Raw genomic sequence first — 21877 nt, 5'->3', positions numbered from 1 at the left:
ATCCTGGTAAATCTCCTTTGCACCTTTTCCAAAGCTTCCACATCCTTCCTAAAATGAGGCGACCAGAACTGTACACAGTACTCCAAATGTGGCCTTACCAAAGTTTTGTACAGCTGCATCATCACCTCACGGCTCTTAAATTCAATCCCTCTGTTAATGAACGCGAGCACACCATAGGCCTTCTTCACAGCTCTATCCACTTGAGTGGCAACTTTCAAAGATGTATGAACATAGACCCCAAGATCTATCTGCTCCTCCACATTGCCAAGAACTCTACCGTTAACCCTGTATTCCGCATTCATATTTGTCCTTCCAAAATGGACCTCACACTTTTCAGGGTTAAACTCCATCTGCCACTTCTCAGCCCAGCTCTGCATCCTATCCATGTCTCTTTGCAGCCGACAACAGCCCTCCTTACTATCCACAACTCCACCAATCTTCGTATCGTCTGCAAATTTACTGACCCACCCTTCAACTGCCTCATCCAAGTCATTAATGAAAATCACAAACAGCAGAGACCCAGAACTGATCCCTGCGGTACGCCACTGGTAACTGGGATCCAGGCTGAATATTTGCCATCCACCACCACTCTCTGACTTCTATCGGTTAGCCAGTTCATTATCCAACTGGCCAAATTTCCCACTATCCCATGCCTCCTTACTTTCTGCAGAAGCCTACCATGGGAACCTTATCAAATGCCTTACTAAAATCCATGTACACTACATCCACTGCTTACATTCATCCACATGCTTGGTCACCTCCTCAAAGAATTCAATAAGACTTGTAAGGCAAGTAGAGGCAGCTTTACTCTGTATCTAACCCCGTGCTGTACCTGTCCTGGGAGTGTTTGATGGGGACAGTGTAGAGGCAGCTTTACTCCGTATCTAACCCCCGTGCTGTACCTGTCTGGGAGTGTTTGATGGGGACAGTGTAGAGGCAGCTTTACTCTGTATCTAACCCCGTGCTGTACCTGTCCTGGGAGTGTTTGATGGGGACAGTGTAGAGGGAGCTTTACTCTGTATCTAACCGCGTGCTGCACCTGTCCTGGAGTGTTTGATGGGGACAGTGTAGAGGGAGCTTTACTCTGTATCTAACCCCGTGCTGTACCTGTCCTGGGAGTGTTTGATGGGGACAGTGTAGAGGGAGCTTTACTCTGTATCTAACCGCGTGCTGCACCTGTCCTGGGAGTGTTTGATGGGGACAGTGTAGAGGGAGCTTTACTCTGTATCTAACCCCGTGCTGTACCTGTCCTGGGAGTGTTTGATGGGGACAGTGTAGAGGGAGCTTTACTCTGTATCTAACCCCCGTGCTGTACCTGTCCTGGGAGTGTTTGATGGGGACAGTGTAGAGGGAGCTTTACTCTGTATCTAACCCCGTGCTGTACCTGTCCTGGGAGTGTTTGATGGTGACAGTGTAGAGGGTGCTTTACTCTGTATCTAACCCCGTGCTGTACCTGTCCTGGGAGTGTTTGATGGTGACAGTGTAGAGGGTGCTTTACTCTGTATCTAACCCCGTGCTGTACCTGTCCTGGGAGTGTTTAATGGGACAGTGTAGAGGCAGCTTTACTCTGTATCTAACCCCGTGCTGTACCTGTCCTGGGAGTGTTTGATGGGGACAGTGTAGACGGAGCTTTACTCTGTATCTAATCCCGTGCTGTACCTGTCCTGGGAGTGTTTGATGGGGACAGTGTAGAGCGAGCTTTACTCTGTATCTAACCCCGTGTTGTTCTGTCTCCTGCAGTTTGTTCACCCCTCTTCGGCCCACATGGATGTGATCCAACGCCAAGCCCCCCCATCCTACGGGGAGTTAATATCTCAAGGTGCGATCCCACCCGTGGAGGACTTTCCACGGAGAATCCCAACGATGTGAGTGCCTCTGCGATGGCCGGGTGGGGGGGGGGGGGGCGTTTGCTTACGGTGGGAGAATGTGTCCTCTCCGTTGCCGCGAGCGACAGACGATTAATTCTGTTTCTCTCCCTCTCTCCCAGACGTCGGTCATCGGGAACATCCGCTCGATCCTGCAACTGCTCCGCCAGGAATCCCCCCACCGAGCGTCTCGCCGGCGACGCAGGAACCGCTACGTCCGTCGCCTGTCGCGCCGCTTCCGTCGCAGCCGCCTCTACGCCCTGCTGAGCCGCTCGGCCGCCGGGGGCCGCCCCTCCACCGCGACCCCCGACGCCGCCGCCCCGACCCCCGACCCCGCTGCCCCGGCCCCTGACCCCGTCAACCCCCCCCGCCTCCTCCGCCGAGGCCTCCCGCTCCCCCGCAAGTTCCCGCTTTTGGATAGTGCCCCCCCGGCCGCCGCCAGCCACCCCGGACCGGGCGGCCTCCTCCTCCCCGTCGAGGGGGGAGGGGTAGTGTCGGCGCCGACCGGAAGTGGCGACGAGGATGCCGAGGTTTCGCCCGCCGACCCCACGACGTCCTGCTCCTGCCGCTGACGGGGTCCACCCCGCACCTCCGGGGCGGCTCGGAGGGCAGGGTTCGCGACCTGGAGCCTCTGCTCCGCTGAAGCCCCCATCTCCTGGCTGGCTCCTCGGCACAGAAAGATTCCACGGGACGTCGCTCCTCCCGGCCCTGATCCCAGGCTCGGCCCCTTAGGGCGGGTCCGTGGGGGGGGGGGGGGGGAGGGGGGTTTTTGCTCGGCCGCCTTCTTCACAGGGAGCTGTCTGGGGGGGGGGGGGGGGGGGGGGGGGGGGGGGAGGGCGATGGGGACAGCGGCGAGAGAGAGGGATTGAGGGAACAGAGAGAAGGGGAGTGGGGAAAGGGGTCGTGGTTTATCATTCGTCCTCAAACAACATTCCTCTTTCCCTCTTCCCCCTCGCTCAGCCCATTTCCCCGTCCAACCCTCGCCTGCATGTGTCAATCTCTCCCTCCCTCCCTCTCTCTTGTTCTCTGTTTTACTATAGGGCCAGAGTGAAGATGGAGGATTGAAACAATGCAGCGATGGGTCCATCTCAGGGGTTTATGGGGCCAGCTCGGGGTTGATGGGGCCAGCTCAGAGGGTGACGGGTAAGGTTAGTGGGGAGGGGGAGGGTGACGGTTCTGGATGAGGAGGGGGGGGGGGCGGTGTTGCGATTGGGCTGGCTGGAAGACGACTCCCGCTCGCGAAGCCTTTCGAACTTTGCCGCGCTGGTGCTTTGCTGAACTTTGCAAGTTTTTAATCAGAGTAAATTCTATTCTATATTTTATTGGTGGATGGGTTCAGTGTGAATGTGTGTGTAAATGGGGAGGGAGGGGCAGGCCCTGCCTGCTCAACCGGGAGAGGGGGACACGGGCGTAACGCCCTCGCTCCCTCCCTCCCAGTGCAATCTGTGGTGTGGGTGCGATTGGAGTGGATTGTGAAGGCTCGGAGCCATCTCCAAACTGATTCAGCGCTGGCTCAATAAATCCTCTCCGCTTTGTTTTGGCATCTCATGCGTCGTCTCTTCATTGAGTGTTTCAGCAGCAAGGGGGGGGGGGGAATTCATTGACAAAACGTGAAGCAGTCAGCCTCACAGACGGCACATCCACACTCGTCCTGAGGGCGAGCGGCGAAAAAAAAAAAAAAAAACCCTAGGAAGCAGTGATCATAACGGGACTTGAATTCTGGTTTGAGGGTGAGAAGAGGGGCTCCGCGACTCGTGTGTCAAACTGATGTCGAGGGCGGCCGAGCTGGTGAAAGTGAGCTGGGAGATTGGAGGAGACAGTCGATAAGGGGAGATGCGGTGGGGGACATTGAAGGGGATGATTCAAAACACTCAGCACATATGCCTTCCCGTGACGAAGAACGATCCTTCACCCACGGCTAACTGAGGAAGTTACAGACAGTAACAGATTGAAAGAAAATGGTGCGGAAATCTGCAATGAGATTTGTGGGTGGGTCAGAGTATTGTGCATAAATTAAAAACCAGCAAAAAGGAGCTAGCAAAACTAACAAGATGAGAATTAGAATATGAGGGAAAGATAGCTAGGAAAAATAATGAGGGAGATATTAGAGTATGAGGGAAAGATAGCTAGGAAAAATAATAAGGGAGAAATTAGAGTATGAGCGAAAGATAGCTAGGAAAAATAATGAGGGAGAAATTAGAGTATGAGGGAAAGATAGCTAGGAAAGATAATGAGGGAGATATTAGAGTATGAGGGAAAGATAGCTAGGAAAGATAATGAGGGAGATATTAGAATACGAGAGAAAGACAGCTAGGAAAAATAATTAGGGAGATAGAGTATGAGTGAGAGATAGCAAGAGAAAAATGATGAGGGAGAAATTAGAGTATGAGGGGAAAGATAGCTGGGAAAAATAATAAGGGAGAAATTAGAGTATGAGGGAAAGATAGCGAGGAAAAGTAATGAGGGAGATATTAGAGTATGAGAAAAAGATAGCTAGGAAAAGTAATGACGGACATATTAGAGTATGAGTGAAAGATAAAGAAAAATAATGTGGGAGAAATTAGAGTATGAGGGAAAGATAGCTAGAAAAAAATTTAAAAATAGATGGTAAGAGTTTCTACAAGTATCAAAATAGAAGGGTACTAAAGTGTGCGTTGGTCCTGGAGAGAGTGCGTCTGGGAAATTAACAATGGAACTCAAGGAAAAGGTGCATTGAACAGATATCACCTTCACTGCAGACGACACAAATGATATCCCAGAGGTAAAGCCAGGGGTGAAAGGCAGGAAGGAACTTCAAACAATGACCATCGGCAGGGTAAGGGTCCTCGGAGAACGTCACAGCAGAAGGCTGACAGATCCCCAGGGGGGCCTGCGCCCCCAGCGTCTGAACTGCCTGGGCTGCTCCAGATCGAAGGTGCACTGGCTTTAATTTTCAGGAGTTCTCCGGGTCGTGGAAAGGTTGCATCTCTCGGAAAACAGTGAACGCGTCGTCTCGACTGAAAAAAGGAAGGAGGCGGAGGAGCAGGGAAGCTTCGGGGCCGGACATCTACCCGAGGGAAAATGTTGGCATTTCCCGTTAAGCGGGGCGTGAGGCAGTGTCAAAGAATGTGGACGGAAGGGGACCTGTAGATGTGGTTCACTGAGAAGGGGGGGGGGGGGGGAAGAAAAAGGGAGAGGGGGATTGAGACAGGGATTAGGGGGGGCGGGGAAAGGGGGATGGAGACAGAGAAACGGAGAGGTAGAATTCTACAGGGAGGGGAAGAAAGAGAGGCATGGGGCAAGAGAAGGAGAATGAGGAACCTGCTGGAATTTATACACTATCGCGGCAAGCAGGGGCGATTGCAACTCCATAAAATCCACTTTATTTTTCTCGCTGTATTCTCACCTGGAGCTACCCACAGACGGACAGCTCTGAAATTGGACAGAAAATACACAGAATGGTCCAACTGTGAGCAGAAACATCACAACCTGAGTGCAGCACAGTAATGCTGAGGGAGTGCTGCACTGTCAGAGGGTCAGTACTGAGGGAGTGCCGCACTGTCAGAGGGTCAGTACTGAGGGAGCGCTGCACTGTCAGAGGGTCAGTACTGAGGGAGTGCCGCACTGACAGAGGGTCAGTACTGAGGGAGCGCCGCACTGTCAGTGGGTCAGTACTGAGGGAGTGCCGCACTGTCAGAGGGTCAGTACTGAGGGAGCGCCGCACTGTCAGTGGGTCAGTACTGAGGGAGTGCTGCACTGTCAGAGGGTCAGTACTGAGGGAGTGCCGCACTGTCAGTGGGTCAGTACTGAGGGAGTGCCGCTCTGTCAGAGGGTCAGTACTGAGGGAGTGCCGCACTGTCAGAGGGTCAGTACTGAGGGAGAGCTGCACTGTCAGAGGGTCAGTACTGAGGGAGTGCCGCACTGTCAGAGGGTCAGTACTGAGGGAGTGCCGCACTGTCAGAGGGTCAGTACTGAGGGAGTGCTGCACTGTCAGAGAGTCAGTACTGAGGGAGTGCCGCACTGTCAGAGGGTCAGTGCTGAGGGAGTGCCACACTGTCAGAGGGTCAGTACTGAGGGAGTGCAGCACTGTCAGAGGGTCAGTAGTGAGGGAGTGCTGCACTGTCAGAGGGTCAGTACTGAGGGAGCCCTGCACTGTCAGAGGGTCAGTAGTGAGGGAGTGCTGCACTGTCAGAGGGTCAGTACTGAGGGAGTGCCGCACTGTCAGAGGGTCAGTACTGAGGGAGTGCCGCACTGTCAGAGGGTCAGCACTGAGGGAGTTCCGCACTGTCAGAGGGTCAGTCCTGAGGGAGTGCCGCACTGTCAGAGGGTCAGTACTGAGGGAGCGCCGCACTGTCAGAGGGTCAGTACTGAGGGAGTGCCTTACGGTCAGAGGCTCAGTACTGAGGGAGTGCCGCACTGTCAGAGGGTCAGTACTGAGGGAGCGCCGCACTGTCAGAGGGTCAGTACTGAGGGAGTGCCGCACTGTCAGAGGGTCAGTACTGAGGGAGCGCCGCACTGTCAGAGGGTCAGTACTGAGGGAGTGCCGCACTGTCAGAGGGTCAGTACTGAGGGAGCGCCGCACTGTCAGAGGGTCAGTACTGAGGGAGTGTCACACTGTCAGAGGGTCAGTACTGAGGGAGCGCCGCACTGTCAGAGGGTCAGTACTGAGGGAGTGCCGCACTGTCAGAGGGTCAGTACTGAGGGAGCGCCGCACTGTCAGAGGGTCAGTACTGAGGGAGTGCTGCACTGTCAGAGGGTCAGTACTGAGGGAGTGCCGCACTGTCAGAGGGTCAGTACTGAGGGAGCGCCGCACTGTCAGAGGCCCCTCTGTTCGCTTGGCCATCGCAAACTTTCCGAGAGCCCCCAAAGCCGGGATCTTGCGCCCTACATCTTCCATTCTGTACTGGAGGGGGGGGGGGGGTATAGGGAAAGGTCAACCCTCCTCCCACCCGCAAACCCGCCCCGCCCTCCCCCTCAATCGTCTTTCTCCACCTTAACCTCCACAAAAGGGTGAGGATGGAGCTCCTCGCCGTCCCCGAGGGAGTGGCCCAGGAACCGGGCCGGGTGCAGAGGAGACGGGAAGAGGCCGAGGTCGGAGGAGGAGGAGGAGGGCAGGCGGTCGGAGGGGGGGCCCGTCACCCGGTTGGGCCGGAGGCCGTGCTTGGAGTTGGCGTCCAGGCGCCTGCAGAGGTCGCTCAGCTCGGTGGGGCGGAAGCGGGGGCTGCGCGCCACCCAGACGCCCGGCTCCAGCGGGCTGTCCTCCTCGTCCGACATTAACTCCTCGCTCGCCGTCTCCCAAAGCTGCTGGTCCTCGGGGGTGAAGAGACGGACGATGGCGGAACGGGCGCCAAAGAGCTGTACGGCCAATGGGAGAGAGAGAGAGAGAGAGAGTCAGCCACGGAGATCGGGCATCACAATTAACATAATCCCATTCCCGTTCACTCCCACTCCACACAATCCCAATGGACGCAAACCCCTTCCCGTTCACTCCCACTGTACACAATCCCAATGGACCCAAACCCCTTCCCGCCCACTGTACACAATCCCAATGGACCCAAACCCCTTCCCGTTCACTCCCTCTGTACACAATCCCAATGGACCCAAACCCCTTCCCGTTCACTCCCACTGTACACAATCCCAATGGACCCAAACACCTTCCCGTTCACTCCCACTGTACACAATCCCAATGGACCCATACCCCTTCCCGTTCACTCCCTCAGTACACAATCCCAATGGACCCAAACCCCTTCCCGTTCACTCCCACTGTACACAATCCCAATGGACCCAAACCCCTTCCCGTTCACTCCCACTGTGCACAATCCCAATGGACCCAAGCCCCTTCCCGTTCACTCCCACTGTACACAATCCCAATGGACCCAAATCCCTTCCCGTTCACTCTCACTGTACACAATCCCAATGGACCCAAACCCCTTCCCGTTCACACCCACTGTGCATAATCCCAATGGATCCAAACCCCTTCCCGTTCACCCCCACTGTACACAGTCCCAATGGACCAAAACCCCTTCCCGATCACTCCCACTGTGCATAATCCCAATGGATCCAAACCCCTTCCCGTTCACTCCCACTGTACACAATCCCAATGGACCAAAACCCCTTCCCGATCACTCCCACTGTACACAATCCCAATGGATCCAAACCCATTCCCGTTCACTCCCACTGTACACAATCCCAATGGACCCAAACACCTTCCCGTTCACCCCCACTGTACACAATCCCAATGGACCCAAACCCCATCCCGTTCACTCCCACTGTACACAATCCCAATGGACCCAAACCCCTTCCCGTTCACTCTCACTGTACACAATCCCAATGGACCCAAACCCCTTCCCGTTCACTCGCACTGTACACAATCCCAATGGACTGAAACCCCTTCCCATTCACTCCCACTGTACACAATCCCAATGGACCCAAACCCCTTCCCGTTCACTCCCACTGTACACAATCCCAATGGACCCAAACCCCTTCCCGTTCACTCCCACTGTACACAATCCCAATGGACCCAAACCCCTTCCCGTTCACTCCCACTGTACACAATCCCAATGGATCCAAACCCCTTCCCGTTCACTCCCACTGTACACAATCCCAATGGACCCAAACCCCTTCCCGTTCACCCTCACTGTACACAATCCCAATGGACCCAAACCCCTTCCCGTTCACTCCCACTGTACACAATCCCAATGGACCCAAACCCCTTCCCATTCACTCCCACTGTACACAATCCCAATGGACTGAAACCCCTTCCCGTTCACTCCCACTGCGCACAATCCCAATGGACCCAAGCCCCTTCCCGTTCACCCCCACTGTACACAATCCCAATGGACCCAAACCCCTTCCCGTTCACTCCCACTGTACACAATCCCAATGGACCCTAAACCCTTCCCGTTCACTCCCACTGTACACAATCCCAATGGACCCAAACCCCTTCCCGTTCACTCCCACTGTGCACATCCCAATGGACCCAAACCCCTTCCCATTCACTCCCACCGTACACAAACCCAATGGGCCCAAACCCCTTCCTGTTCACTCCCACTGTACACAATCCCAATGGACCCAAACCCCTTCCCGTTCACTCCCACTGTACACAATCCCAATGGACCCAAACTCCTTCCCGTTCACTCCCACTGTACACAATCCCAATGGACCCAAACCCCTTCCCGTTCACTCTCACTGTACACAATCCCAATGGAGCCAAAACCCTTCCCGTTCATTCCCACTCTACACAATCCCAATGGACCCAAACCCCTTCCCATTCACCCCCACTGTAAACAATCCCAATGGAGCCAAAACCCTTCCCGTTCATTCCCACTCTACACAATCCCAATGGACGCAAGCCCTTGCTGATTTGACCTCTGTGGTAACCCTTGACCCTTCTTAGCACTGACCCTGTACCGCCGGCTCCTCAGCTTCTTGTCCTCGCGTTCCTTCAGGCTCTTGTAGGGATTCATGGCATTCCGATATTCCCGCCTCTTCGTCAGGAAGTAGGCCACACACGCCCCTGCGGCAAAATACAACCAATCAGGTTCCTCCAACACAGGAACAGGAGGAGGCCCATTCAGCCCCTCGAGTCTGTTACACAGGAACAGGAGGAGGCCCATTCAGCCCCCCCTCCTCGAGTCTGTTACACAGGAACAGGAGGAGACCCATTCAGCACCTCCTCGAGTCTGTTACACGGGAACAGGAGGCGGCCCATTCAGCCCCCCCCTCCTCGAGTCTGTTACACAGGAACAGGAGGAGGCCCATTCAGACCCCGCTCCTCGAGTCTGTTACACAGGAACAGGAGGAGGCCCATTCAGCCCCCTCCTCGAGTCTGTTACACAGGAACAGGAGGAGGCCCATTCAGCCCCCCCTCCTCGAGTCTGTTACACAGGAACAGGAGGGGACCCATTCAGCCCCCCCTCCTCGAGTCTGTTACACAGGAACAGGAGGAGGCCCATTCAGCCCACCTCCTCAAGTCTGTTACACAGGAACAGGAGGAGGCCCATTCAGCCCCTCGAGTCTGTTACACAGGAACAGGAGGAGGCCCATTCAGCTCCTCGAGTCTGTTACACAGGAACAGGAGGAGGCCCATTCAGCCCCCCCTCCTCGAGTCTGTTACACAGGAACAGGAGGAGGCCCATTCAGCCATTCCTCGAGTCTGTTACACAGGAACAGGAGGAGGCCCATTCAGCACCCCCCTCCTCGAGTCTGTTACACAGGAACAGGAGGCCCATTCAGCCCCCCCTCCTCGAGTCTGTTACACAGGAACAGGAGGAGGCCCATTCAGCCCCCTCCTCGAGCTTGTTACACAGGAACAGGAGGAGGCCCATTCAGCCCCCCTCCTCGAGTCTGTTATACAGGTACTGGAGGAGGCCCATTCAGCCCCCTCCTCCTCGAGTCTGTTACACAGGAACAGGAGGAGGCCCATTCAGCCCCCTCCTCGAGTCTGTTACACAGGAACAGGAGGAGGCCCATTCAGTCCCCCCTCCTCGAGTCTGTTACACAGGAACAGGAGGGGGCCCATTCAGCCCCCTCCTCGAGCTTGTTACACAGGAACAGGAGGAGGCCCATTCAGCCCCTCCCCTCCTCGAGTCTGTTTCACAGGAACAGGAGGAGGCCCATTCAGCCCCCCCTCCTCGAGTCTGTTACACAGGAACAGGAGGAGGCCCATTCAGTCCCCCCTCCTCGAGTCTGTTACACAGGAACAGGAGGGGGCCCATTCAGCCCCCTCCTCGAGCTTGTTACACAGGAACAGGAGGAGGCCCATTCAGCCCCTCCCCTCCTCGAGTCTGTTACACAGGAACAGGAGGAGGCCCATTCAGCCCCCCCTCCTCGAGTCTGTTACATAGGAACAGGAGGGGGCCCATTCAGCTCCTCGAGTCTGTCACACAGGAACAGGAGGAGGCCCATTCAGCCTCTCCTCGAGTCTGTTACGCAGGAACAGGAGGAGGCCCATTCAGCCCCCCCTCCTCGAGTCTGTCACACAGGAACAGGAGGAGGCCCATTCAGCCCCCCCTCCTCGAGTCTGCTACACAGGAACAGGAGGAGGCCCATTCAGCCCCCCCTCCTCGAGTCTGCTACACAGGAACAGGAGGAGGCCCATTCAGCCCCTCCCCTCCTCGAGTCTGTTACACAGGAACAGGAGGAGGTCCATTCAGCCCCCCCTCCTCGAGTCTGTTACACAGGAACAGGAGGAGGCCCATTCAGCCCCCCCCTCCTCGAGTCTGTTACACAGGAACAGGAGGAGGCCCATTCAGCACCCCCTCCTCGAGTCTGTTACACAGGAACAGGAGGAGGCCCATTCAGCCCCCCCTCCTCGAGTCTGTTACACAGGATCAGGAGGAGGCCCATTCAGCCCCCCCTCCTCGAGTCTGTTACACAGGAACAGGAGGGGGCCCATTCAGCCCCCTCCTCGAGCTTGTTACACAGGAACAGGAGGAGGCCCATTCAGCCCCTCCCCTCCTCGAGTCTGTTACACAGGAACAGGAGGAGGCCCATTCAGCCCCCCCTCCTCGAGTCTGTTACACAGGAACAGGAGGAGGCCCATTCAGCCCCCCCTCCTCGAGTCTGTTACACAGGAACAGGAGGGGGTCCATTCAGCCCCCCCTCCTCGAGTCTGTTACACAGGAACAGGAGGAGGCCCATTCAGCCCCCTCCTCGAGTATGTTACACAGACCAGGAGGAGGCCCATTCAGCTCCTCCTCGAGTCTGTTACACAGGAACAGGAGGAGGCCCATTCAGCCCCCCCTCCTCGGGTCTGTTACACAGGAACAGGAGGAGGCCCATTCAGCCCCCTCCTCGAGTCTGTTACACAGGAACAGGAGGAGGCCCATTCAGCCCCCCCTCCTCGAGTCTGTTACAGAGGAACAGGAGGCCCATTCAGCCCCCCTCCTCGAGTCTGTTACACAGGAACAGGAGGAAGCCCATTCAGCCCCCCCCCTCCTCGAGTCTGTTACACAGGAACAGGAGGAGGCCCATTCAGCCCCCTCCTCGAGTCTGTTAGACAGGAACAGGAGGGGACCCATTCAGCCCCCCCTCCTCGAGTCTGTTACACAGGAACAGGAGGAGGCCCATTCAGCCCCTCGAGCCAGTTACACAGGAACAGGAGGAGGCCCATTCAGCCCCCCCCTCCTCGAGTCTGTTACACAGGAACAGGAGGAGGCCTATTCAGCCCCCTCCTCGAGTCTGTTAGACAGGAACAGGAGGAGGCCCATTCAGCCCCCCTCCTCGAGCCTGTTACAGAGGAACGGGAGGCCCATTCAGCCGCCTCTCCTCGAGTCTGTTACACAGGAACAGGAGGGGGCCCATTCAGCCCCCCCTCCTCGAGTCTGTTACAGAGGAACGGGAGGCCCATTCAGCCGCCTCTCCTCGAGTCTGTTACACAGGAACAGGAGGGGGCCCATTCAGCCCCCCCCCCCTCGAGTCTGTTACACAGGAACAGGAGGAGGGCCATTCAGCCTCCCCTCCTCGAGTCTGTTACACAGGAACAGGAGGAGGCCCATTCAACTCCTCGAGCCAGTTACACAGGAACAGGAGGAGGCCCATTCAGCCCCCCCTCCTCGAGTCTGTTGCACAGAAACAGGAGGAGGCCCATTCAGCCCCCTCCTCGAGTCTGTCACACAGGAACAGGAGGAGGCCCATTCAGCCCCCTCTACTCGAGTCTGTTACACAGGAACAGGAGGAGGCCCATTCAGCCCCCCCTCCTCGAGTCTGTTCCACAGGAACAGGAGGAGGCCCATTCAGCCCCCTCCTCGGGTCTGTCACACAGGAACAGGAGGAGGCCCATTCAGCCCCGTCTACTCGAGTCTGTTACACAGGAACAGGAGGAGGCCCATTCAGCCCCCTCCTCGAGTCTGTTACACAGGAACAGGAGGAGGCCCATTCAGCCCCCTCCTCGAGCCTGTTACACAGGAACAGGAGGAGGCCCATTCAGCCCCTCAAGTCTGTTACACAGGAACAGGAGGAGGCCCATTCAGCCTCCTCCTCGAGTCTGTTACACAGGAACAGGAGGGGGCCCATTCAGCCCCCCCTCCTCGAGTCTGTTACACAGGAACAGGAGGAGGCCCATTCAGCCCCTCGAGCCTGTTACACAGGAACAGGAGGGGGCCCATTCAGCGCCTCGAGCCTGTTACACAGGAACAGGAGGGGGCCCATTCAGCCCCTCGAGCCTGTTACACAGGAACAGGAGGAGGCCCATTCAGCCCCCCCTCCTCGAGTCTGTTACACAGGAACAGGAGGAGGCCCATTCAGCCTCCCCTCCTCTAGTCTGTTACACAGGAACAGGAGGAGGCCCATTCAGCCCCCCCTCCTCGAGTCTGTTACACAGGAACAGGAGGGGGCCCATTCAGCCCCCCCTCCTCGAGTCTGTTACACAGGAACAGGAGGAGGCCCATTCAGCCCCTCGAGCCTGTTACACAGGAACAGGAGGAGGCCCATTCAGCCCCTCCTCCTCGAGTCTGTTACACAGGAACAGGAGGAGGCCCATTCGGCCCCTCGAGCCTGTTACACAGGAACAGGAGGAGGCCCATTCAGCCCTCTCCTCGAGTCTGTTACACAGGAACAGGAGGAGACCCATTCAGCCCCTCCTCCTCGAGTCTGTTACACAGGAACAGGAGGAGGCCCATTCGGCCCTTAGAGCCTGTTACACAGGAACAGGAGGAGGCCCATTCAGCCCCTCCTCCTCGTGTCTGTTACAGAGGAACAGGAGGCCCATTCAGCCCCCTCTCCTCGAGTCTGTTACACAGGAACAGGAGGAGACCCATTCAGACCCCCCCTCCTCGAGTCTGTTACACAGGAACAGGAGGAGGCCCATTCAGCCCCCCCTCCTCGAGTCTGTTACAGAGGAACAGGAGGCCCATTCAGCCCCCTCTCCTCGAGTCTGTTACACAGGAACAGGAGGAGACCCATTCAGACCCCCCCTCCTCGAGTCTGTTACACAGGAACAGGAGGAGGCCCATTCAGCCCCCCCCTCCTCGAGTCTGTTACACAGGAACAGGAGGAGGCCCATTCAGCCCCTCGAGCCAGTTACACAGGAACAGGAGGAGGCCTATTCAGCCCCCTCCTCGAGTCTGTTAGACAGGAACAGGAGGAGGCCCATTCAGCCCCGCTCCTCGAGCCTGTTACACAAGAACAGGAGGAGGCCCATTCAGCCCCCCCTCCTCGAGTCTGTTACAGAGGAACGGGAGGCCCATTCAGCGGCCTCTCCTCGAGTCTGTTACACAGGAACAGGAGGAGGGCCATTCAGCCCCCCCCCCCTCGAGTCTGTTACACAGGAACAGGAGGAGGGCCATTCAGCCCCCCCTCCTCGAGTCTGTTACACAGGAACAGGAGGAGGCCCATTCAGCCCCTCGAGCCAGTTACACAGGAACAGGAGGAGGCCCATTCAGCCCCCCCTCCTCGAGTCTGTCACACAGGAACAGGAGGAGGCCCATTCAGCCCCCTCTACTCGAGTCTGTTACACAGGAACAGGAGGGGGCCCATTCAGCTCCCCCTCCTCGAGTCTGTTACACAGGAACAGGAGGAGGCCCATTCAGCCCCCTCCTCGAGTCTGTCACACAGGAACAGGAGGAGGCCCATTCAGCCCCCTCCTCGAGTCTGTTGCACAGGAACAGGAGGAGGCCCATTCAGCCCCCTCCTCGAGTCTGTTGCACAGGAACAGGAGGAGGCCCATTCAGCCCCCTCCTCGAGTCTGTCACACAGGAACAGGAGGAGGCCCATTCAGCCCCGTCTACTCGAGTCTGTTACACAGGAACAGGAGGAGGCCCATTCAGCACCCCCCTCCTCGAATCTGTGACACAGGAACAGGAGGCGGCCCATTCAGCCCCTCGAGCCTGTTACACATGAACACGAGGGGGCCCATTCAGCCCCTCGATCCTCGAGTCTGTTACACAGGAACAGGAGGAGGCCCATTCAGCACCCCCCTCGAATCTGTTAGACAGGAACAGGAGGAGACCCATTCAGCCCCCCTCCTCGAGTCTGTTCCACAGGAACAGGAGGAGGCCCATTCAGCCCCTCGAGCCAGTTACGCAGCAACAGGAGGAGGCCCATTCGGCCCCTCAAACAGCATTGGACGATTATGGACAGCAGAGTTTCCGCAAGAGTGGATCAAGTCCCCCAATTCAATCCCGGATGGCCTCATGCCCCTTCGCCGCCCCTTCGCTCGCCCAACAGGCTGTCTCCCCGTACCGCCCGACCCCCCACCCACCCACCCGGCCCCCCTACCTTTCAGTTCCTTGTCTGCGTAGTGATGGCTGCTGAGGACTAACTGCCCCTTGAGCTTCTCGACCAGGTACTTGACCACTCCGATATTCCAGGAGGACTTTATACTGTCACGAGAGAGCAGACCGGGGTCACAAAGGTCTTTGCTGGCGCCGCGGGTAGGACCGCTCCCTCCAATGTGGGGGGGGGGGGGGGGGGGAGCTGAGGGTGACTGCTGGGAACGGAGACATCAGTGAACCCGGCCGAGAGAGAGAGGCAGACTTGTCAGCCATGACAGAATGGGTGAGGGAGCTGTCTCTCTCTCTCTCTCCCGTTCTCTCTCTCGCTGTCTCTCTCTCTCTCCCGTTCTCTCTCTCTCTGTCTCTCTCTCCCCCGTTCTCTCTCTCTCTGTCTCTCTCTCTCTCCCGTTCTCTCTCTCTCTGTCTCTCTCTCTCTCTCTCTGTCTCTCTCTATCTCTCTCTCTCCCGTTCTCTCTCTCTCTGTCTCTCTCTCTCTCCCGTTCTCTCTCTCTCTCTCTCTGTGTCTCTCTCTCTCCGCCCCCCCCCCCTTTCTCTCTCCGTCCATCTTTCTCTCTCTTGTCTCTCTATCTTCATTTCTCCCCCTTTGTCCGTCTCTCATGGTCTCACTCACCCTTCCTCTGATTGCCTCCCAACTCTTAACTTAGTCTCTTTCTCCCTCTCTGTGTCGCTCATTTTGTCTCTCCCTGTCCGTACCTCTCTCCCACTGTAACCCTCTCTCTCTGTCCCTTTGTCCCAATCCTTCGCCACTGCCTCTCTGTTTCTGTCTGTCTTTACCTGTCTCCTTATCTCCCTCTCTCTTTTTCTCTCTGTCCCTCTCTCTCTGTGGAAGCATTGGAAAGGCTGCAGAGGAGATTTACCAGAATGTTGCCTGGTATGCAGGGAAGATCTTATGAGGAAAGGCTGAGGGACTTGAGGCTGTTTTCGTTAGAGAGAAGAAGGTTAAGAGATGACTTAATTGAGGCATACCAGATGATCAGAGGATTGGATAGGGTGGACAGTGAGAGCCTTTTTCCTAGGATGGTGATGTCTAGCACGAGGGGACATAGCTTTAAATTGAGGGGAGATAGATATAGGACAGATGTCAGAGGTAGGTTCTTTACTCAGAGAGTAGTAAGGGTGTGGAATGCCCTGCCTGCAACAGTAGTGGACTCGCCAATACTAAGGGCTTTCAAATGGTCATTGGATAGACATATGGACGATAAGGGAATAGTGTAGATGGGCTTTAGAGTGGTTTCACAGGTCGGCGCAACATCGAGGGCCGAAGGGCCTGGACTGCGCTGGAATGTTCTATGTTCTATGTCTCTCCCTCTCTCTCCCGTTCTCTCTCTCTTTCTGTCTCCCCCGTTCTCTCTCTCTCCCTCTGTTCTCTCTCGTTTTCTCTCTCTCTCCCCCGTTCTCTCTCTCTTCCGTTCGCCCTCTCTCCCGTTCTCTCTCTCTGTCTCACTCTCTCTCTCTCTCTATCTCTCTTTCTCTCTCTATCTCTCTCTCTCTCTCTGTCTCTCTCTCGCTCTCACTCCCGTTTCTCTCTCTGTCTCTCTCACTCTCTCTCTCTGTCCCTCTCGCTCTCTATCCCGGTTCTCTCTCTCTCTCTATCCCGGTTCTCTCTCTATTCCGGTTCACCCTCTCTCTCTCTATCCCAGTTCTCTCTCTCTCTCTCTATCCCGGTTCTCTCTCTCTCTCTATCCCGGTTTTCTCTCTCTCTCTCTGTATCCCGGTTCTCTCTCTCACTCTATCCCGGTTCTCTCTCTCTGTCTCTCTCCCGTTCTCTCTCTCTCTCTCTCTGGCTCTCTCTCCCGGTTCTCTCTCTATCTCTCTCTCTCCCATTTCTCTCTCTGTCTCTATCCTGGTTCTCTCTCTCTCTCTATCCCGGTTTTCTCTCTCTCTCTCTGTATCCCGGTTCTCTCTCTCACTCTATCCCGGTTCTCTCTCTCACTCTTTCCCGGTTCTCTCTCTCTCCCTTTCCTGGTTCTCTCTCTCTCTCTCTCTATCCCGGTTCTCTCACTCTCTCTCTCTATCCCGGTTCTCTCTCTATCTCTCTCTATCCAGGTTCACCCTCTCTCTCTCTCTATCCCTGTTCTCTCTCTCTCTCTCCCGGTTCTCTCTCTCTCTATCCCGGTTTTCTCTCTCTCTCTCTGTATCCCGGTTCTCTCTCCCGTTCTATCCCGGTTCTCTCTCTCTCTCTCTATCTCAGTTCTCTCTCTCTCTCTCTATCCCAGTTCTCTCTCTCTCTCTCTCTCTCTCTATCCCGGTCCTCTCTCTCTCTATCCCGGTTTCCTCTCTCTCTCTCTCTATCCCGGTTCTCTCTCTCTCTATCCTGGTTCCCTCTCTCTCTCACATTCTCTCTCTCTCTCCCCTGTTTTCTCTCTCGCTCTCTCTCTCTCCCAGTTTTCTCTCTCACTCTCACTCTATCCCGGTTCTCTCTCTCTCTCTATCCCGGTTCTCTCTCTCTCTATCCCGGTTCTCTCTCTCTCTATCCCGGTTCTCTCTCTCTCTCTCTATCCCGGTTCTCTCTCTCTCTATCCAGGTTCTCTCTCTCTCACTCACTCTCTCTAACCCAGTTCCCTCTCTCTCTCTCTCCCGTTCTCTCTCCCCCCCCCTCGTTTTCTCTCTCTCTCTCTCTATCCCGGTTCTCTCTCTCTCTCTCTATCCCTGTTCTCTCTCTCTCTCTCTCTCTATCCCTGTTCTCTCTATCTCTCTCTCTATCCCGGTTCTCTTTCTCTCTCTATCCCGGTTCTCTCTCGCTCTCTATCCCGGTTCTCTCTCTCACTATCCCAGTTCTCTCTCTCTATCCCAGTTCTCTCTCTCTCTCCCGTTCTCTCTCTCTCTCCCGTTCTCTCTCTCTCTCTCTCCCGTTCTCTCTCGCTCTCTCTCTTTCTCACGTTCTCTCCCTCTTTCTCACGTTCTCTCTTTCTCTCTCCCGTTCTCTCTCTCCCAGTTCTCTCTCCCTCTATCCCGGTCTCTCTCTCTCTCTATCCCAGTTCTCTCTCTCTCTCTCCCCCGTTCCCGCTCTCTCATTCTCCCTATCCCGTTCTCTCTCTATCTATCTCCGTTCTCTCTCTCTCTCGCTCCCCTGTTTTCTCTCTCTCTCCCCCGTTTTCTCTCTCCCTCTCCCCTGTTTTCTCTCTCTCTCTCTATCACAGTTCTCTCTCTCTCTCTCTCTATCCCGGTTCTCTCTCTCTCTCTCTATCCCGGTTATCAATCTCTCTTTCCCGGTTCTCTCTCTCTCTATCCAGGTCCTCTCTCTCTCACTCTATCTAGGTTCTCTCTCTCTCTCTATACCGGTTCTCTCTCTCTCTCTCTATCCCGGTTCTCTCTCTCTATCCCGGTTCTCTCTCTATCTCTCTCCATCCCGGTTCCCTCTCTCTCTATCCCGGTTCTCTCTCTCTCTCTATCCCGGTTTTCTCTCTCTCTCTCTGTATCCCGGTTCTCTCTCTCTCTCTATCCCGGTTCTCCCATTCTCTCTCTCTGCTGTTCTCTCCCTCTCTCTCCCTCCAGTTCTCTCTCTCTCTCACTCCCGTTCACTCTCTCTCTCTCCCTCTTTCCGGTTCGCTCTCTCTCTCTCCGGTTCTCTCTCTCTCACTCCCGATCTCTCTCTCTCACTCTTTCTCCTGTTCTCTCTCTCTGTCCCCCGTTCCCTCTCTCTCATTCTCCCTATCCCGGTTCTCTATCTATCTATCCCGGTTGTCACTCTCTCTCTCGATCCCGATTCTCTCTCTCTCTCTCTATCCCGGTTCTCTCTCTCTCTCTATCCCAGTTCTGTCTCTCTCTCTCTATCCCTGTTCTCTCTCTCCCGGTTTTCTCTCTCACTCTCTGTATCCCGGTTCTCTCTCCCTCACTCTATCCCGGTTCTCTCTCTCTACCCCGGTTCACTCTCTCGCTCTCTCTATTCCGGTTCTCTCTCTCTCTCTATCCCGGTGCTCTCCCTCTCTCTCTATCCCGGTTCTCTGTCTCTCCCTCTATCCCGGTTCTCTCTCTCTCTCTCTATCCCGGTTCTCGCTCTATCCCGGTTCTCTCACCCTCTCTATCCCGGTTCTCTCTCTCTCTCTAATCCGGTTCAGTCTCTCTCTCTATCCCAGTTCTCTCTCTCTCTCTCTTTCCCGGTTCTCTCTCTCTCTATCCCGGTTCTCTTTCTCTATCCCGGGTCTCTCTCTCTCTATCTATCCCGGTTCTCTCTTTCTCTCTCTATCCCGGTTCTCTCTCTCTATCCCGGTTCTCTCTCTCTCTATCCCGGTTCTCTCTCTGTCTCTCTCTCTATTCCGGTTCTCTCTCTCTCTCTATTCCGGTTCTCACTCTCTCTCTCTCCCTATCCCGGTTTTCTCTCTCTCTCTCTCTATCCCGGTTCTCTCTCTCTCTCTGTATCCCGGTTCTCTCTCTCTCTATTCTGGTTCTCTCTCTCTCTCTATCCCGGTTCTCTCTCTCTCTCTCTATCCAGGTTCTCTCTCTCTCTCTCCCTCTATCCCAGTTATCTCCCTCTCTCTCTATCCCAGTTCTTTCTCTCTCTCTATCCCGGTTCTCTCTCTCTATCCTGGTTCTCTCTCTCTCGCTCTATCCCAGTTCTTTCTCTCTCTCTAACCCGGTTATCTCTCTCTCTCTATCCTGGTTCTCTCTCTCTCTCCCAGTTCTCTCTCTCTTTCCTGGTTCTCTCTCTCTCTCTCTATCCCAGTTCTCTCTCTCTTTCCTGGTTCTCTCTCTCTCTCTCTATCCCAGTTCTCTCTCTCTCTATCTCGGTTCTCTCTCTATCTCTCTATCCCAGTTTTCTCTCTCTCTCTCTCTCCCTCTATCCCAGTTCTCTCCCTCTCTCTCTATCCCGGTTCTCTCTCTCTCTCTATCCTGGTTCTCTCTCTCTCTCTCTATATCCCAGTTCTCTCTCTCTCTCTATCCCAGTTCTCTCTCTCTTTACTGGTTCTCTCTCTCTTTACTGGTTTTCTCTCTCTATCCCAGTTCTCTCTCTCTCTATCCCGGTTCTCTCTCTCTCTCTCTCTATCCCGGTACTCTCTCTCTCTCTCTATCCCGGTTCTCTCTCTCTCTCTCTATCCCGGTACTCTCTCTCTCTCTCTCTATCCCGGTACTCTCTCTCTCTCTCTCTATCCCGGTACTCTCTCTCTCTATCCCGGTTCTCTCTCTCTCTATCCCGGTTCTCCCTCTCTCTCTCTCTCAATCCCGGTTCTATCTCTCTCTATCCCGGTTCTCTCTCTCTCTATCTCGGTTCTCTCTCCCTCTCTCAATCCCGGTTCTCTCTCTCTCTATCCCGGTTTTCTCTCTCTCTATCTCTCTCTCTCTATCCCGGTTCTATCTCTCTCTATCCCGGTTCTCTCTCTCTCTCTCAATCCCGGTTCTCTCTCTCTCTCTATCCCGGTTTTCTCTCTCTCTATCCTGGTTCCCTCTCTCTCTCTATCCCGGTTCTCTCTCTCTATCCCGGTTCCTCTCTCTCTATCCCGGTTCTCTCTCTCTCTCCTCTATCCCGGTTCTCTCTCTCTCTATCTCTATCCCGGTTCTCTCACTCTCTCTCTATCCCGGTTTTCTCTCTCTCTCTATCCCGGTTCTCTCTCTCTCTCTATCCCGGTTCTCTCTCTATCCTGGTTCTCTCTCTCTCTCTCTATCCCAGTTCTCTCTCTCTCTCTCTCTATCCCAGTTCTCTCTCTCTCTCTCAATCCCAGTTCTCTCTCTCTATCCCGGTTCTCTCTCTCTCTCCTCTATCCCGGTTCTCTCTCTCTCTATCTCTATCCCGGTTCTCTCACTCTCTCTCTATCCCGGTTCTCTCTCTTTCTATCCCGGTTCTCTCTCTCTCTATCCTGGTTCTCTCTCTCTCTCTCTATCCCAGTTCTCTCTCTCTCTCTCTATCCCAGTTCTCTCTCTCTCTCTCTATCCCGGTTCTCTCTCTCTTTCCCGGTTCTCCCTCTCTCTCTCTTTTCCGGTTCTCCCTCTCTCTCTCTATCCCGGTTCTCTCTCTCTCAATCCTGGTTCTCTCTCTCTCAATCCCGGTTCTCTCTCTCTCTCTATCCCGGCTCTCTCTCTCTGTCTCTCTCTATATCCCGGTTCTCTCTCTCTCTATCCTGGTTCTCTCTCTCTCTATCCTGGTTCTCTCTCTCTCTCTCTCTATCCCAGTTCTTTCCCTCTCTCTATCCCGGTTATCTCTCTCTCTCTATCCTGGTTCTCTCTCTCTCTCTATCCTGGTTCTCTCTCTCTCTCTATCCTGGTTCTCTCTCTCTCTCTATCCCAGTTCTCTCTCTCTTTCCTGGTTCTCTCTCTCTCTCTCTATCCCGGTTCTCTCTCTCTCTCCTCTATCCCGGTTCTCTCTCTCTCTATCCCGGTTCTCTCACTCTCTCTCTATCCCGGTTCTCTCTCTCTCTATCCTGGTTCTCTCTCTCTCTCTCTATCTCTATCCCAGTTCTCTCTCTCTCTCTCTATCCCGGTTCTCTCTCTCTTTCCCGGTTCTCCCTCTCTCTCTCTTTCCCGGTTCTCCCTCTCTCTCTCTATCCTGGTTCTCTCTCTCTCTACCCTGGTTCTCTCTCTCTCTATCCTGGTTCTCTCTCTCTCTCTCTATCCCAGTTCTTTCTCTCTCTCTATCCCGGTTCTCTCTCTCTCTCTATCCTGGTTCTCTCTCTCTCTCTCTATCCCAGTTCTCTCTCTCTCTCTATCCCAGTTCTCTCTCTCTTTCCTGGTTCTCTCTCTCTCTCTCTATCCCAGTTCTCTCTCTCTCTATCTCGGTTCTCTCTCTCTCTATCCCAGTTTTCTCTCTCTCTCTCTCTCCCTCTATCCCAGTTCTCTCCCTCTCTCTCTATCCCGGTTCTCTCTCTC

General features: G+C 55.2%; 1 protein-coding gene across 2 annotated transcripts in view; it reads right to left on the bottom strand.

The window, feature by feature from the left end:
- Positions 1–6797: 6797 nt before the first annotated feature.
- LOC140418133 (uncharacterized protein C14orf93 homolog) overlaps positions 6798–21877 on the bottom strand; it is a 94304-nt gene continuing 79224 nt past the window's right edge. For both annotated transcript variants that reach the window (XM_072501548.1, XM_072501547.1), the window contains exons 5-7: positions 15063–15166; positions 9248–9360; positions 6798–7199 (exon numbers count right to left, since the gene is read on the bottom strand). In XM_072501548.1, the coding sequence (XP_072357649.1) occupies positions 6819–7199; positions 9248–9360; positions 15063–15166 (598 nt within the window). In that variant the 3' untranslated portion in view covers positions 6798–6818. The remainder of the gene's footprint in view (positions 7200–9247; positions 9361–15062; positions 15167–21877) is intronic.

The sequence above is a fragment of the Scyliorhinus torazame genome, chromosome 5 (assembly GCF_047496885.1).
Source record: "Scyliorhinus torazame isolate Kashiwa2021f chromosome 5, sScyTor2.1, whole genome shotgun sequence".
Taxonomy (NCBI): Eukaryota; Metazoa; Chordata; class Chondrichthyes; order Carcharhiniformes; family Scyliorhinidae; genus Scyliorhinus; species Scyliorhinus torazame.
This window is presented reverse-complemented; position numbering and strand designations above follow the sequence as displayed.